This window comes from Centruroides sculpturatus, unplaced genomic scaffold (assembly GCF_000671375.1).
Source record: "Centruroides sculpturatus isolate CEXI.00-Female unplaced genomic scaffold, Cexi_2.0 scaffold160, whole genome shotgun sequence".
Lineage (NCBI taxonomy): Eukaryota > Metazoa > Arthropoda > Arachnida > Scorpiones > Buthidae > Centruroides > Centruroides sculpturatus.
The window spans coordinates 922,085-940,035 of NW_019384435.1; the positions used below are offsets into that span (position 1 = coordinate 922,085).

Consider the following 17,951-nt stretch of genomic DNA (forward strand, 5'->3'; position numbering starts at 1 on the left):
TATTTTTAAGGAGCATTTTTATTCCATCCAAAAATAATTACCAGTCACTGTCTGGTGGCATTTGTGACTGAAAATTATGTACAGTATCTTTCAATGAAGCCCATATCTTATATCTGATTAGGGACTGGGCCATTCTGAAAAAATTTGGAGAGATTGGAAATGTATAGACTACTCAGAATGCCATAATAAATAAGAGATGCAGAGACCTTTCCTAATGTATAGAAGTCTTTCTTTTTAATACTCTTACAGATAAATTTTAATTTTAAATTTTATAAAATCTTGTTGACATTCTTGTTGACACACAAGTGCTCCACCAATGGAATAATTGTACTATTTCTTTTAAATTGATATTTTACTTTGTATGTACATTCAATTGCATTCTAACTTGAAGTGATTGTTTAAAAACATCAAAAACATTTGTTTTTTATTTAGCAAAGTATCTTATTGCTGGATATTTTTGGTGTGGGTGTGTTTATTCAAATATGGCTTGCCAACGACTTTTTCCAGTACAACCCAAGTCTCACTGTAAAAAAATAAATATCCAACGTCTTTGCTCAGTTTTATATTTTAACTTAATAGAATACAATTTTATTGAATAGTACAATACTAAATAAAAATACAATAAAGAAACAAATGCTATCAACTGTTTTAATAATAAGTAATAAGAAAATGAGAGAGATATCCTATTTCCAAGACATCTATCTCTGTGACTTGCAAGCAGGTTGCCAATTTAGTTGAAAAACTGCTAAAACTAGTTTTCCCATAACATTGTCTAGCTGCTAGACCAAATAATAATATCCTCCCAAAATTTTGGTTGGCACATGAGAAAATTTTGCATCCTAGATTTGGCACACACACTTAAGAAAATTGTCCACCCTTCACCTAGACCAATATAATCAGGACTGATATATACTGGTAAAATTTGGAATTTGCTGTTTACCATTAAATTGTGGCCTTCCTTTTTTTTATCTATGACTTATACAAATAGGGTGACGTCCTCTGAAATTCTGTAAATGCAAAGATTTTTTTAGTTATGTGATCACTACCTGCTCTCTAATTCCATTCATAACTACATTCCATCCACAAGTAGAATAAATGGATTCCTGGCCACCTTTATTATTGATATTCACCCAAGATGTAAACAAGAAAACATTGTCGCATTTTATGTCAAGATGACTTCTTAATATGGCAGAATGTAAAATGATTATAGTCTTGTTTTTTTTTCTTAATGATGCAGAAAGCTGTTACAGAAATTTTGCAGCTTATACAATTCTATATGCTATGATTTTTGATTAATAATCAATAATTCAAAGATCTGTATGGTGGGATATTAATTGATAGTGGAGTTTCTAAAATAGATGTATTGATGGCAGTTGTACATTTTTTAAAACTCTCTTTATCCTGCAGACACTAACATAACCTTTTTTTCCATACACATTGTGATTTCAGTCAGATAAAGAATGGTCAAGTTGGGAGTGAGAAGTTGGACCCATATGTCCAGAATGGACCACCTATGAAAAATTCTTGAGGATTTGCTTACCTGGATTCAATTCCAGGTACTGAAAGCAGCAAGCTTAGATCTTAACTGCCTCAGTCATCTGACCATCTGGGCAGTTGTACTAATAAGTGTCATTAAAAATCATTAAAAGATTATTCTAGGTAAAATTACAAACATTTCTTGAGTAACTTTGTGGCAGATTGTTATACTTGAAGAACCCTCTGCTTCCCAAGATACTTTCCTTTAAGAATCTTATACAGCATACTAAGGAATAAACTATTGGCAATTTTTTATTTGTTTGTAGAATGAAAATAATTCTGGTAATTAGTTTCTCTAAAAGAGAGATTAATATTAAAGGAAAAAAAAGCATTTACAGTAAATAAAATTGCAAGTGAGATTATTGACCTGCCACTAGCACTTCTACATGGACTTACTCAAAGGCATTCTTTGAGGAAAATATTTGCATTGTTGTGCACATATTCGAAACTGTAAACAATTTTTCAATCTATCATTTTACTTTGGCAATTCGCCTTATTTATTTTGCTGGCAAATAGTATCAACAGTTCAACATGTTTTTGTTGTAGGATTTTAAATGAATTTACTAGTGATGATCTTCATATTTATAAGTAATCTACATATAATTCTTCACATATATTCAATGTTTAATATCATTCTTCAATATTAAAAAAAGTCTAAAAATTAATTTAAATTAATTTGAAATGAGTTATACACATTAATGTCTTCAGGTATATTACAATGTTAAATAATTTAATTAGACTTAATTATAAATAATTTAGTTAAACAGATCACTTTTTCACATATATTTAACTTTGAAATCTCAATGCCTTTGAGAACATTCAGGAAAAGATTATTATTATTATTTATATTAACAAAATATCAGAATGAATAAAATATATTAAACTAACAATTGATTAATGAGAATATAGTGTGTAAATTTACCAAATTGAAAAAGTATTCTTATGCAATACTATGACAGATAAATAATTTTACAAAGTATGTAGTATTAATGAATATGTGTGTAAACAGTCATTCTGTCTCATTGGAAAATTTAGCTCAAATATGCTGATTTCTCAATTTTACAATTAGACACACAGTTTCTCTGGTAACAAATGCACAGTAACTGAGTCATGTCAGTCTTTTGGTATACTTTCAGACTTTTAATTGAAAAGTGATGAAAAATATTGAAGTAAACTAACTGTAACATTTAAAATTTATTTTAAAAAGTGTCATTCATTTATAGGAAATGAATCAAAAAATTTTTTAGATGTTTTTCTGTTTTAAAATACTTATTTTACATGCTTCATAAATTGTACAAATGAATGTATTGAAATTTTCTCCAAATAACTCACAGGTTATCTGTGTTTTAAATTTTAAAATCAGTTTGAAAGAGATTTAGGTTTATGCCTCTGTAGATTATCTGTGAATTTTACATCGAAATTACAACCTTACTCAGCAGCTTTTGTTTTACTAAATAACTTGCATAAAAGATATTTTACATTTTTTAAAGACAGTAAGTTATATATATATATATATATTCATAACGTAAACAGTAACTTTTCATTGAATGGGATCCTAACACTTTATTGTTCACATTCAACCTTTATAACAGTTTTCCAAAACTTCAGCATAATAGATGAATTTTTTAAAGAATTTTATAATGATGTGATACAAGCTGTTCTAATATTTTCTAAACTGTTTACACTTCTGCAGTTGCTGTTTGTTTTCAGATCTCTTTTCTGCAATTTTTGACATAATCTGCCAACAGTTCTCAGTAGGGTTAGATCAGAACTGTTACCTGGCCAGTTTAGGTATTTGATCTGAATCTCTTTGGGAATTTTTTAATCTAAACAACAATTTGTGCATCAGTTTAAATGACAGTAATGCTAACAAACATAAACATAGAGGAAAGGCATTATATACTTTACATACCATCTTGGCACAGTGACATGGCAAATTATCCTAGAAGATTTTGTGAAGAAATTCTTGATTATTGGAATTTTGCACTATTTGATGAGAGGATAACTTTCAGTATTCAAAGCAACAATTATAAACGTTTTATGCAGTGTTATATGTAGATAGGGATATTTTTCATCTTGAATGCACTAGTATGCAGTACCAGCAGATCATATGAAAAAGTAGTTGTTAGTAGCCATTACATAGCACTGTTCAGTAAAAACAATTCTGTATGTTCAGTCACCACATATGCATACTGGTAGTAATTTTTTTAGAAAAAAAGCAGTAGCCATACATGATGCAATTTTTATGGTTTCTTGCAGGTTTGCAGCAAAATTATACTTTCATTTTAAAAATATTTTTATAGGGCTTTGTGTTGCAATTTCCATAGCTGCTACTGTATTTTTATACTGTATTCTCATCATTTCTTATATGTAGGGTGTATCTCTCCATAACAAACTATATTTTATTGTGTGACTAGCTCCAGTAATTCGAGAACAAGATAGTTTTAATCTATTTTTTTAATTTGTATATACAAAAATCATTAATTTTTTTTAAAATTATCCTGTTTTTCTTGTTTTTCTTTTCTGATTAATGAAGAATATTTTAAATTTAGATATACACATGCACATATTTTTATGATGACTTTCAATTAAATTTTCTGTATCTAAAAGTTCTTTAATACTATTATAATTACTGTGGTATTCAACATATGACATTTTTATAAATTATATGGATTAATAGATAATACTGAATGCATTTTCCAATATGAAATATTTAGCCGTGACTTCTAAATTAATTGGCTGATAAGAAAATCTCACTGCTAAAAACAAGTGAATCAGCATGTTTTGTGAATACTTAGCTAATCAACATTTCATAAATGTTTCACTTGAATGATTGCATTGAAATATTTTCTATAACTTAAAAATTATTCAAGCATCTAAATCAGGGCTTCTTAAACTATGGGTTGTGACCCCATTTGGGGTCGCTTAGCAAAATCTTGGGGTCGCGAGATTTTAATGNATGCAAAACTTCTGTATCTTAAAATGATATCTCAATTTTTAAATTTTAAATAAATTATAACTGAAATCATCTATTTATATTACAACAGGTCTGAAAATTTAAAAGGCAACTGAACCCAAATTTGTTCTCTTTCTCTGTTCCATTGTAACACAAGAGTGAACTGTGGTAGTACACCATTATTGCTTTTGCAAATTTGTATATATCTTTATTTTATATTTTTTTGGGTCGCAAAAAAAATCACAATCATAAATGGGGTCGTGAATAAAAAAAGTTTAAGAAGCCCCAATCTAAATTAATCTTTATTATCAATTCTAGCCCCCTTTCACAAAATTATCATATCATCACTATGAAATAGTTACTTGATATTATTATTCATCACTTAACCTATAACAAAGTCAAAGGGTAATGCATTTATTAATGTACAGTAGAGCGTCGTTTATCCGAATCAATTGGGGACTGGGGTTGTTCGGATAACTTATTTTTCAGATAACCGATTATGTACGAAAAAATATATTAACCTATCCCGTGTTAAAATTTTTCTCCGTTGCATGTCGCTTCGCGTTGAATTTTCGTCGATGTTAAGCCTAACGTAAACTTTTTAAAATAATAATCGTGGCTATTGTATCATTAAAAATGATTTCTTTATGTTTTACAAACAAAATAAATACATTGAAAAATATAAAAACAAATAAAAATTATACTTTAGGCCGACTGGAATTCTTTCGGGTAAACGACGCTCTACTGTATTTTGAAAACAATTTGAAATATATTATTTTTATCACAGAAAAATCTTTTTAATTCACTTTTACAAACAGTGATTTTACTTTTCTTTAATACTTATTTTCAATAGAAAGATTTAAAAAATTGCTCCATAAAAAAAATATCTTTATCTTGAAATTAAATATTGTCATTACATTGCAAAATAATTTTTTAATTTCTAGGAAATATGTCTCTGGGTGATAATTTTTGATTTTATAATTTTTTTATTGTACTTAATAATTACATTGAATTATATATGTAATGTTTGTATCTAATTTTAATGTTCTACATATACATTAAAATTACATATATAATTCATAAATTGATATGAAATAATAATTAGATGTAATGAATATAATCATGTAAATATATATATTATTCATATATATTGTTTGCAGATAAATTATTATCTAATTTATATAATTAACCTGTTTTTATCTGTAATGATAGATAAATCATTTTACAATATAATGTTTTTTTTTAATTACTTCACTTATTTATATTTATTTTTAGATTGAAAAAATTTGATGATCATAAATAAATGCTGTAATGTATTTATTCATTTATGATAATTAAATTTAAATACTTGCCTTTATCTACAATATTTTAATTTAGAATGACTTTTATTTCAGTATATTGGTCAGAAAAATTTAAGCTTGTTGTGTATTTTGTTGAAAAATTTTAACCTTATTTTAAAGTGTAAATTAATAAGCTTTCAATTGACAATTAATTAAAACAATGAATTTATGTTAAAAAAATAAAATAAATTTCTAAAACTAAGATAAGTTTTCTTTTATTATTAGGCTACAGATTTTATTTTAAATAAACATTGTTATCTATTTTAATAAAATATATATTTTATTAAAATGTAATTCTGCCAGCCCATTTCTACAAACAAATTGTTATCTATGTTTTATGATTGTATCTATGTAGTATACATGATCTTGGAATTTATCAATTTATCTTCAGATTGCTCTATTCACACTAATTAATACTGGAGTGCAGATATAACACCAAACCTTCTTTGAAGTACCTTCTAAATAATTCTCCAATAGCTTATTATTTTGATAACAACCAACATTTTCGATCCTCAGCTGGATCTTCTTCAGGTCAAACATAAATGTTTCATTTTAAAAATGTTATTAATCAAATGCATCATCTCCAGGTTAAATTAGCTGTGTGACATCATTGCTAGAAAGCAGGATACAAGATATTAAACCCATTTCAAACCGTTATTTCTTTAAACTTTTATGAATTATAAAAAATTTTTAAAAGTTTAAAGAAATAACAGTTTGAAATGGGTTTAATATTTTGTATCCTGCTTTATAATAAATATGATGAACATGTTCTGATCATATTAAAATTAAATATTATGAAATATGTTAAACTGTTACATACAATATTCAAATCAAATGTAAGCACTGTAAGATTTACTTTTGTAATGTAAGTTTCTTAAAACTGGATTTTGAAATTTTATGTAACTATGACATGTGTAAAAAGTTACTCTCTGCCTTAAAAAAATTTGTTATCTATTTAAATAATTTTAGATTTAGCTGACAAATAGTAATCAGTCTGTCAAAAATTAATCATATATAAAACAATAAAAGACTTCTGATATAAATATTTTAATAAATATGAAGTGTAATATACAAAAATTTTGGAAATTTTTTAAATACCATAATTTTTTTTTTTTTTTTAAATAGTGCAGATTAAAAATAATTACTTATAACTGAAATTGAGAGCAAATAATATGTATATATGTATTTTTGGAATTAAATTAGAACTCTGCCCTTATTAATTGAGAACATGCTTTAAATGTCAGTGTCTTAGCAAAAACAAGATTAGGACAGCTGCTTCAGGTGGAATCAGATCAAGCACATCTGCATAAAAAAAGTCTTTTGTGATTCAAAAAATTTGCAAACTTTACTGAATGCAAAACTTCTGTATCTTAAAATGATATCTCAATTTTTAAATTTTAAATAAATTATAACTGAAATCATCTATTTATATTACAACAGGTCTGAAAATTTAAAAGGCAACTGAACCCAAATTTGTTCTCTTTAATGATCCTTGACCTCGTTCATGTTAATGCCAAATTTCATCATTTTCCAGCATTTCACTTTCAAATTTGCAATAATAATTGATAAAATTTTCAATTAAAAATTAATTTTTATTTATTTCTAAAAGAAAAAGAAAATAATTTATTTATTCAATCAGAAAATAAGTAGTTTTATAAATTTAATATTTATTGATTAATATATAAATAAATCAATTTTATAAAATATTTTTCACAGCAATTTTTTTTTCTTTTTTATATTAATTTTGGCTAAACTGATAAAAGCATAGTAACCTACATACTCAATTCAGTTGTAATTGACCAATATTTAAACAATTAGTGGGTTGTTCATAAGACACTGATCCAAATAACTAACAATAGAAATAGAACCTGCTGCCAAAGTTTTGCTTTTCTATTCTTTTAGGAGTGTTATTTGCAGGAATTTAAAAATACTTGCATTTATAATTTTATTATTAAAAAAAAGAAAAGATGATATGATAGAAATTTCATATTTTATATGTATTTATATTCATTTAATCAATAAAAATTAAATTCTTAATATATCTTTAATTACAGAATTTTATGCTTTTATTGTAATATTACAGAAAGTCATTTATTAATATCAAATTATTTAATTATTAATTTATGAAGAGATGCTATAAAATAATTCAATAAAAAATATATTTTTTTTTATTTTTTAAATAAGTAAGCAAACATTATTATTAACTATACTGCATAGAAACAATAATGAATTTAGAATTGTCTATTTTTTAGTATTTGAAAACAAAGAAAAGATTGTGTTGGTGATGCAATATGCTAGTGGAGGAGAACTATATGATTACTTAAGCCAAAAAAAAATATTGAATGATGTAGAAGCACGTCGTATTTTCAGACAAATTGCAGCAGCTGTATATTACTGCCACAAAGTAGGTAACATTACTCTAGTTGAAAATCATTGGCTTAAACGTCAGTAAATACACAGTCTAAATGCACAAACAGCTGTAGTTGAATTTATATAGCTTCTGTCTTTAATATTAAGATAAATTCTTTAATAAATATCTTAAATTCAAATAAATATTGTATATTTTATTTAATTAAAAGCTTTTTCTTTTACATAAATTCTGAGTTAATGAATATTTATGTTGTTCATTTTTATACCATATTTTTTTATTTATATCAGTGCATAAATTAAATAAATTAATAGTAAATTTAAATAGATAATCTTTATATTAATAATAAGAATTTTTAAAATAATATACTGTAATTCAATTTTAAAAAATTAATAAATTGTGTATATTATTAACTTATCAGTTAAATATTGTTGTAATAAATAATTATTATAATTTACTTTTTTTTATTTTAAAGAATAAAATATGTCATCGTGATCTCAAACTAGAAAATGTTTTATTAGATGAAAAAGGAAATGCAAAGGTATAATAATTTATTTCTTAAAATGATTTATTTATTAGGTTTTCTTTTATTTATTTAATAAAAATAATAATTAAGTTTATAAGTGAAAAGAAAGAATGTAATACAATTTAACATTTGTAATTTTCTGTAACATTTAAATTTATTTTAAGACTATTAATCATCATAACTCTTCTCTGTTTTTAAAATTAATTTCAGGCAACAAATATACAATGTATTATTTAGTCTAGGAAAGTATATACAACAGCCTATCACTAATTCTTAATAGAATTAGTGAGAGACTGTTGTATATACTATTAGAGAGAGAATTTTTTTTAAACAAAACAGATTTCTAAATAAAATTGAAATGTTTAGTCACATCTATCGGAAAAATTTATATTAAAAATATTTGCCTTATCTCTATTTACAAATCAGTCACTCAATTATCTTAAAATATATATAAACATTAAATAGTTTCAAGGTTATCAAATTTAACTGGAACTTTTGAAATATATTACAGTATTAAAAATAAATAAAAAAAACTTACACTTTCTAGGAAATTCTTTCCATAATTTTTGATTTTCAATTTGTCTCTAAAGTCTTACTTTACCAGTTCTATTTAACATAATTGATTATTCGTATTAGAGTTAAAAAAATATTATACTTGAGTATAAAAGATTTGTTTGATAATAAAGTTACTATAATTTCTAGAAAATCTGCTCTTTAAAAAAAAAATAAAATTTGTAAAATTGTTACAGATTAAATAAATTAATGTTGTTATTAGGTATGTAATAATACTATGATTAAATTACTACATTGATCACAATAAAAAGGATTGTGTACATTTGAAAATTTTAAATTTTTAATCCTTCTTTTATTTAACATTAATCTGTTCTGAAGGACTACTCCAGAAAGTCTGTAAATGTTTAAGTTTTTAATCAAATTGTTTTGACTTAAAACATTCTTCATTTAAAACTTAATTTCTTCTAGAAACAAATCTGGGAGAACTCAAAAATATTAATTAAATACTAGTTTTATGAAGTCAAAATAATTTTAAGCTGTAATTTTAAAAATTTCTGAGTCAATTAACTGGAAAATGTGTAGATTTTCATATATTTTGGAGTACTTATTCATAAGAAATTGCATTTTAAAAATATTTACTGATATTAAACGAAAGATACTTTTTTTTTCTATTTTTATACACATGTATTCAAAATTTTTGAATATATATATATGTGTATATATTTGTGTTGAAATGTGTGAAGTAACTTGGAATCAACACTTTTTATAAATAAAACAAAAACTTTAGTGTTTTATTTATATATGTTTCCAACAAAATCTTTTAAAAGAGATGAAAACTAACATTAAAAAAACAAAACACAATTTAAATGTATATTATCAGAAATAATAAGAAAAGAAAAATTTTTAATATATGTGTGTAAATTATATAAGTAACACAATAAAATAATTAATTTTAATGAAACAGTTTAATGGAATAGTTTAAAACAGAATGAAAATTAACAATGTGAATCTTCTTGTTGAATGAAACACTTATTTAAGCTAGAATTCAACAACAAGAAAAATAATTCAATTGCTGTTTCAAGGATTTATGGGCTGAAAATTAACAGTAAACAACTAGCAAAGTTATTTTTATCTCAGGTTTTTACAAGAACCTTTTACTTTTTTTTTCTGTTGTATATAAGCATGATTTCAATGTATTTAAATTAGCAGGAACTTTAAATAAATTTTAATAAATAAGAAATAATTAGTTAAATGAATAGTTTCCTTTTTATTTAATGATACGACTATGTGTTTTCAATAAAGAGAAAACAAAGTTGTTAAATATTTGCTAAACATGCTTCATATTGGACGTCCTTGAAACTCTGAAACATATATTTTAAGTTTACATGTGTTGATTTAAAAAAAAAACTAAATGATAAAGTAAATAAATATGTTAAATGAATAATACTTACATTGATAATTTTAAGGTGACAATATTGTTAAATTATTGATACTACTCATCAGTGCTATATATATATCAGATCAATTTCAGACTATTAAATAATTTGATAAATTATATTTTTAAATATTTTAGAATTACTCTGTTACACATGAAATTTTATAAGTTTATATTTCAAATTGAACTATTTATTTTTTAATGTTCCAGTAATTTTGTTTTATTAATTAAAAACACAAGAAGCTGGTTTAAAATAGAAATATTTTCTTGTAACAAATTTTTAAGATAATTTAAATTAATACCTGTAATAATATCAGTTTTTATTCAGAGTAAATTACTTTTGAGAATTCATCAAATAAATTTTATTTGAGTAATATTAAATGTTTTTTACTAAATATGTACTATGCCAAAGCTTTCATATATACACAAATTGTATTTCACTTTATTATGGTTCTATTGATTTGATAATTTAGATATTTTATCTTTAGGGATGTTCAAGGGTTTAAATTGACTTTAGGATACATTTAGTATACAAATGTATCCTAAAGTCAATGTAAAACCTTTAAAAAAGAATCAAATAAGATAATTTGAATAGACATAAAGATGAAACTAAAAATTTTAAAAGTACTGTATATATAATTATTTACTATAAAATATTATCCTAAGTATTTTAAATTAACTTATAATTTTATTTACTATATAAAAAATATAAATAATAATACAAAGAAACAGTGATAAATTGATCATATTGATGAAGTACACTATATTAATATTTATTGAAACCATGTTATTTCTTATTATTAAAATCATCTAATTTTAAGAACATGTGACTGAAAAGTTTTTTTAATAAAGATGANGCGTTTTAACAAAAATCTATAAGCGCTCGCAAAACGCGCGTTTAACGCGCGCTTGGCTTTTGAGTGTGTACGGCTACATAGAACTCTTGGTTCTTTTAAACGCGCGCGTTTAACGCGCGTTGAAAAACGCCTAGTGTGTACAGGGTCTTAAAAACAGTTATTGCAAATATAATGTTTAAACATGCATTATTATATGAATAGGATAGATAGGCTGTGACCCATATCCTATTTCTGAGATCAAAGAATGTTTCAATGAGAAGAAATAAAACTCATATTTAATCACTGAACCTTCTACTGCCCCCTTGAAAGCATCCAGCGCCCACAAGGGGGCGTTATCGCCCACTTTGAGAAAGAGTGGTCTAAGCCAGTGCTTCCCAACGTGGGGACCACGCCCCACAGGAGGACAATTCGAAAATGGACTTGTCCAGAGTTTAAGTTAACCGTATAGCCACTGTATATGTTAGGGGGGCATAAAAATTTTAGAAAGGCTTAGGTGGGGCATAGCACATAAAAGGTTGGGAAAGACCGGTCTAAGCCCTCAGCATTGAGAGCCTTTTACCTTATTTTGCTTAAGGATTAAAATTTCTAAATACGTCACTGTTTGTCTCCATTGTTTTTTCTGTAAATACGTTTTCAAGAGGTAAAAATATTTTTACAGATTTTTAAAGTATATGCTCTCCATCTCAAATTAATAGTGGCTTGTCTCTGTACATTATACATTTCCTTTAACAATAGAGTCGTGTCGGTCATCTATTAATTGTTTCAGGAGAAAAGCATTTTAAATTGAAATAACGCGACTTCCGTTATGGACATTAATAAAAGGAAGGACAGACAAATGGACATCAGTGGAATTTTATAGGTCTACAATTTTTTAAAATTGCAGCCCAAAAATTGAAAAATAATGAACTTCAATTTTTTTATTATAATTTCTCTCCCCAAATCTATGGACTATGTGTTAAAAAACTTCTGATTTTTATGGTGTAAAACACTGTTCATTATAAGCTGCTGAATATCATCTGCTACAATCTTTTCACAATATCAAAAAAATCACTCTAAAATCATTTTTGTCAAGAAGATATCATGACATGATAAAATGAGGCAGGTCTCATCTTGTTGTTTGTATTGTCCAGATGCAAAAGACAAAAGCACAAATGGATCCATTCAATTCTGCTTGTATGTTTTACACATCCATCAGTCTTCTAATAAATATCAAGCCAATCTTTACTTTTTAAACTTAGCTTAAGATGTTTTAGCTTAGATATTTAATAACAATTAATAGCATTAAACTCTGACACTTCAACTAAGAATGACAAGATGTGTCTCCTTCACTATTGATATGGAAAAAGTTTGTTTTGGTGATTGATTCAGAAAGTTATTATAGAGATACAATTTAATTATATTTTATTAATATAAAAGATTTGCAAAAATAATTTCAAAAATCAGTTTAGAGGAATCAAATATCATACTATTTTGAGGAAGCATTAAGTTTTGGATAGAATCAATTTGTTTTGTTATAAATTTCAGATTAGAATGATAATCTTGGACTGAACATTCCTGCAGAAAATTTCTTTTTCAATTTTTAAGTGTTTTTTTTCCCCTTCATTCTTTTTATTNATAATTTATATTTAAAAGAAAATTATGCATTTTTAATTTAATTTTTGAAATGCCATTAGAATTTTCAATCATTCAACTATTCAAATTTCAACAACTTGTTCTTCATAACCAATTTTATTCTTGTAGTGTAGTTGATTTATTTTGATACAATAAGTTATGCTCAATGAGTATATTTCAGTCTTTCTTATATTGATGATTTTGTTTTAAAACTTAAAAACCTAATAGTACACTCTCAAATAACATCTTCAAAATAGCGAAATTAAAAACACACTTTTAATGTTGAAAAACAATCAATGAAATAGAAAACTAATATATTTAATAAATAAATATTTTAATTATAAAATAATTCCTTTGGAAATATTAGTACAATTATACATAGAATAACTTTTAAAATAGAATTAAAAATTATTTTTTTTTTAAATCAATTTTTAATACTTTTATTAAAACTGGCATATCACGTTTTTAATGTGTAATAATAATTGCTATGTAATATAGAGATTGTAATATATATGAGTGCAATTGCAAAATTGTTCTTAAACAGAGATTAAATTAACACTTTAACTAATTTCTTTTAAAATTAAACATTTTCAAATATGAATTTTTGTGCATGTAACCCTCAGAAAATTGCTAGAACAAAAACAAAATTTTGCATAACCTATTTTACTATATACTTTGTGCCTATTGTTCCATAGTCAAAAGTTTGTAATTGCAATTTAAAATCAGCACATTCTACAATCCACAACCTTTAAAATTGCCTTTTAATTGTAGAAGATAGCCTGTGATGATCTCTCTGATTTTTTTATATAAATAAAATTTATATAAAAAAATAACAGTAATTCATATTTATATTATGTTGTTGACAAATTTCATACAAGTGTAATATGCTTTAAAATTTTAATTTTTCCTAATATTTAATAATCTGTTGTAAAAATTTTTTTATTATAATTTCTTGCCTATAATCTATGGACTATGTGTTAAAAAACTTCTGATTTTTATGGTGTAAAACACTGTTCATTATAAGCTGCTGAATATCATCTGCTACAATCTTTTCACAATATCAATAAAATCACTCTAAAATCATTTTTGTCAAGAAGATATCATGACATGATAAAATGAGGCAGGTCTCATCTTGTTGTTTGTATTGTCCAGATGCAAAAGACAAAAGCACAAATGGATCCATTCAATTCTGCTTGTATGTTTTACACATCCATCAGTCTTCTAATAAATATCAAGCCAATCTTTACTTTTTAAACTTAGCTTAAGATGTTTTAGCTTAGATATTTAATAACAATTAATAGCATTAAACTCTGACACTTCAACTAAGAATGACAAGATGTGTCTCCTTCACTATTGATATGGAAAAAGTTTGTTTTGGTGATTGATTCAGAAAGTTATTATAGAGATACAATTTAATTATATTTTATTAATATAAAAGATTTGCAAAAATAATTTCAAAAATCAGTTTAGAGGAATCAAATATCATACTATTTTGAGGAAGTATTAAGTTTTGGATAGAATCAATTTGTTTTGTTATAAATTTCATATTAGAATGATAATCTTGGACTGAACATTCCTGCAGAAAATTTCTTTTTCAATTTTTAAGTGTTTTTTTTCCCCTCCATTCTTTTTATTCTACAGGCATTGAGAGGCCTTTTAATTGTACTCATCATGGGCAGTGGCACCTGCAGACTATGAGAAAGAGGGGAACAAGCTATAAAAAGGGCATTGTGCATTATGCAAGAAGCTTCAAACTCTTATTCAATGTTGGATCAGTGCCTCCACAAGGTGGCGCAAGTTGCATTTGGTTTAATTTAGCCTTGAAAACAAGAAATGGGGTTTTGGTCAACTTAAGACAAAGTTGCATGGGTCAATGGACAAATATCATTCATTAGTTTCTACTTTTATATTTGCAGAATAGGCTAGAAATCATGAATTTTCTGTTGTTTGTGGCTTCCTAGGGGATTAGGAAAAGGGCAGTCTAGATGGAAAGGGGGTGCATACATTGGTGTTTGGCTAGGCCCATAATAAGGGTGACAAGATTGTCAGGACCTGATGGATCTGGGACAGACCCAACTATTCATGGAAAATTCCTGGAGTTTGTCTGTTTGGATTTAATCCCAGATCCCCGGAATGGCAGGCTGACATCTTTACTGCCTCAGCCTGCCATTTATCTTTTCTAGCCATCAATTTTTAAGCACTAGTGGCACAGATCTGAGTTATAACTTTATTTGTTTTTAAATGTAATATATTGCTACACAGTGTGTGTTTATTATCCATTACAGAATCATATTTAACATTCATNAGAATGGCAGGCTGACATCTTTACTGCCTCAGCCTGCCATTTATCTTTTCTAGCCATCAATTTTTAAGCACTAGTGGCACAGATCTGAGTTATAACTTTATTTGTTTTTAAATGTAATATATTGCTACACAGTGTGTGTTTATTATCCATTACAGAATCATATTTAGCATTTATTATACCATGCCATTAGTGAGTGCAACTGATTGTTTGGAGTTGAAAATATTTCCTTAGTGTACTGGTTTTGGTTGTTATAAGTCAGAAACTCATAAATGAAGAACTAACTGCATTTTTCAATACTGGAGTTTAAACATTCATTGTACAACTTTAAAATGAATTGTTTAATTTCTTTCATAAATTTGATAATATTTCTTTTTAATTATTAAATGTTCTTACAGTTTGCAACATTTCTTTGCTGATATGCCAAGAAAGAAAATAAATGATACTTTCAACTTGCAAAAATCATATGACAAACTGTTTTTGTAAATGAAAAATTGTACCTGCAGAGGCAGGAAATTATAGTACAGTCAAAAATTCTAAGATTACATATAGAATATTTAAATTGGTTAGAATTATTCTTAATTCTAGTTTTAACTTTTTATTTAATTACATATTCTTTTAACAAATTTTTACTAAAATTAAATGTGATATTTTATTTATATAAATCTGATTTTTCACTCTTTAATTTATTTCTTATTATTTTAGATTGCTGATTTTGGATTGTCCAATGTATATGATGAAAAACATCTTTTAGATACTTTCTGTGGAAGTCCACTGTATGCATCACCTGAAATTGTAAAAGGTGTTCCATATTATGGTCCAGAGGTAATAAGTTCATTTTGATGTTTTTTTTTTAATGTATATAGTAAGCCATTAGTAGTATTGTCATTAAAGCATGATCTGATTAATCTAAATCTGCAAAAATCTTCAAATTGATTTCATCAATTTTTCTGACTTGCGTTATCCAAATGCATTATTTTAAATACAATAAAATTTTAAAAAACTTTTTTCAAATTATCTTTCTATAAAAATTGACTTATTTATATACATTATATGTAACCGATACTAAATGCAAAGCTCTGGAAAGAAAAGAGCAAATACAGAACATTGAAAAAATAATTATAAAATAAGAAGTTAGAAGAATATAAACCAAAATCATCAATAATTTATGGCTTTTGTTTCATTTTTTATAAGTAGCAATCTGTATGATTGCCATCAATATAAATGCATAGAAAAATGAAAATGGAATAAAAAGATCTATATTTTTCTTCTTACTGTCAGTTTGTCATAATTACTTTATAATATCAAATATGTTTAATATGCATTTGCATAAGTAAATGCATATTAAAACAAACATTTTTGATATATTAAGAATAATTCTTACTGGTCAAATTTTGATTAATAATAAAAATATCACTTTTTGTATCTAGTGAACAAATAATGTTTTCAAATTGGAGCAATTCTTTGTTCAAAAATTTAACAAAAAAAAAAATAATACTACTAAAAATTTATAGAAATGTTACTTCTTTTTTGTCAAAAATATTAATATAACAAGAAATTATACATATTAAGTGACTCTGTATTGATTGATTGTTTCAGATACTAAAACTGAACTTTTTCTGATATTGCAATGATCAATAATGATATCTAAACTTACTTCTAAAATGTTTATATATATACAGTATATATATATGTATATGTATATATATATATATATATTGGAATGGAAATAGAGGGTAGGAGATTCACATTTACAAATTGTGAAAATATTATTATATATATATATAACATTTGTGCCAAAAATCTACTCTGTTGTGAATATTTACTGGTAGCTCAATGTCACTGAAGTTTCATAGGTTCCAAATAGTAATGATGAGCATATGGCAATCACAAGCTTCAACCACAATGTATCCATTTCAGAACAACAGTTTGTAAAACTAGTTGGTCATCTCAATAAATAAACCATTAAATTAATCACGCATTAGTTACATGACATTCCCACAGAATTAATTTCTGTCATGACTCATGAACTTTATTTTGCTAACATCATCAAGTCTTGCTGCAGATGTTTTTCCCTGTTTCTGGTTGAAGCTGACTCAATGACTCATACTGCTTACTTCAGCACCTATTGGCTATTTGGCTTGTATGGACAAGTTCAGGCACGTTGCTGAAGGACTGCTGATATCATCAGATGCATAGACTATATAATCCAGAAACTGCTCAAGCAAATCACATAATACAATTTTGTTCATTTTGACAAAGTTATTAAATAATAAATATGATGGCAGCAGCAACTAGATCTAAAACTGAAGTGTACCTCCTTGGTTCAACAGTAACTGAATTAACTGGCAACAAGTTGCCATTCTTAAGTCAGGCTTTTGGTTTGTTTTTATATCACCATCTTCAACTGAAACAAACTATCAGTCAGTCATCAGCTGTTACAGTCATAAAGTTGTCAATATTTTATGAAATGGCAAAGATCCCAATGATGGATCCAAGAAACTGCA

General features: G+C 25.7%; 1 protein-coding gene across 2 annotated transcripts in view; it reads left to right on the forward strand.

Moving 5' to 3' along the window:
* The window catches only part of LOC111619903 (serine/threonine-protein kinase AKL1-like), a 42,905-nt gene that overhangs the window by 14,043 nt on the left and 10,911 nt on the right, over positions 1-17,951 (forward strand). For both annotated transcript variants that reach the window (XM_023361729.1, XM_023361730.1), the window contains exons 3-5: positions 8,085-8,236; positions 8,676-8,741; positions 16,150-16,269. In XM_023361729.1, the coding sequence (XP_023217497.1) occupies positions 8,085-8,236; positions 8,676-8,741; positions 16,150-16,269 (338 nt within the window). The remainder of the gene's footprint in view (positions 1-8,084; positions 8,237-8,675; positions 8,742-16,149; positions 16,270-17,951) is intronic.